This window comes from Mandrillus leucophaeus, unplaced genomic scaffold, assembly GCF_000951045.1.
Source record: "Mandrillus leucophaeus isolate KB7577 unplaced genomic scaffold, Mleu.le_1.0 Scaffold28, whole genome shotgun sequence".
Classification (NCBI taxonomy): Eukaryota; Metazoa; Chordata; class Mammalia; order Primates; family Cercopithecidae; genus Mandrillus; species Mandrillus leucophaeus.
Window position 1 is genome coordinate 2964235 of NW_012102920.1, and position 998 is coordinate 2965232.

General features: G+C 56.5%; 1 protein-coding gene across 1 annotated transcript in view; it reads left to right on the forward strand.

Moving 5' to 3' along the window:
• Window positions 1–702: 702 nt before the first annotated feature.
• NOXA1 (NADPH oxidase activator 1) overlaps window positions 703–998 on the forward strand; it is a 32554-nt gene continuing 32258 nt past the window's right edge. Inside the window, exon 1 of the mRNA XM_011985181.1 lies at window positions 703–909. Coding sequence (XP_011840571.1) covers window positions 703–909 — 207 coding nt within the window. The remainder of the gene's footprint in view (window positions 910–998) is intronic.

The following is a 998-nucleotide window of genomic DNA, read 5'->3' on the forward strand; positions in this document are numbered from 1 at the left end:
GATCACAAAGTCAGGAGATCGAGACCATCCTGGCTAACATGGTGAAACCCCGTCTCTACTAAAAATACAAAAAAATTAGCCGGGCGTGGTGGCAGACGCCTGTAGTCCTAGCTACTAGGGAGGCTGAGGCAGGAGAATGGCGTGAACCTGGGAGGCGGAGCTTGCAGTGAGCCGAGATTATGCCACTGCACTCCAGCCTGGGCGACAGAGCAAGACTCTGTCTCAAAAAAAAAAGAAAAAAAATCAGCTGGGTGTGTTGACATGCACCTGTAATCCCAGCTACTCGGAAGGCTGAGGTGGGAGGATCACTTGGGCCCAGGAGGTCAAGGCTGCAGTGACCCAAGATTGGGCCACTGCATTCTAGCCTGGGTGACGGAGCAAGACCCTGTTTCCAAAAAAAAGAAGAAGAAAAGAAAGAAGAAAGGAAAGGAAAGGAAAAAAAAGAAAAGAAAAAAGGAAAAGAAAAGAAAAAGGAAAAGAAAAGAAGGAAAAGTGAGGCCCTGCACAGAAGCAGGGTGGCTGGCAGCAAGTTATCTGGAGCGGAGGGCTGGTGCTGAGTGCAGCGAGGGCGGGGTGAGCCTCGTGAAACCCCCATCGCACAGGGAGGCCCTGCCGGGAGGCCACTCCACCTCTGTTTGTCTTGTCCCAAACAGCAGAGGCCACAGCTGCTCCTGGACAACACTCCTGCCCCTTGCGTGCCCCATGGCCGTCCGGAGTGTGGACTTGGCTTCCGGCACCAACGCACCCCTCGACCCCCAGACGGCGGCGGCATCAGCGGCGCTGATGGTGTTTGATGAGCAAATGAATAAAGGCAGCAGGTCCCCCACCACCACCTCCACTCCCACGGGCACTCCCAGCGGCTCCTGGAAATTTCCCTGGGTTCTCAGTACTCCCCCAGCCATAGGTTCAGTAGGCGTTAGACCCTCTCCCCAACCCTCCTCTGGGGCGTCTGTACCCCGACCCCCACCCCAGGCCGCTCCTCAGCCCCCACCCCTCCC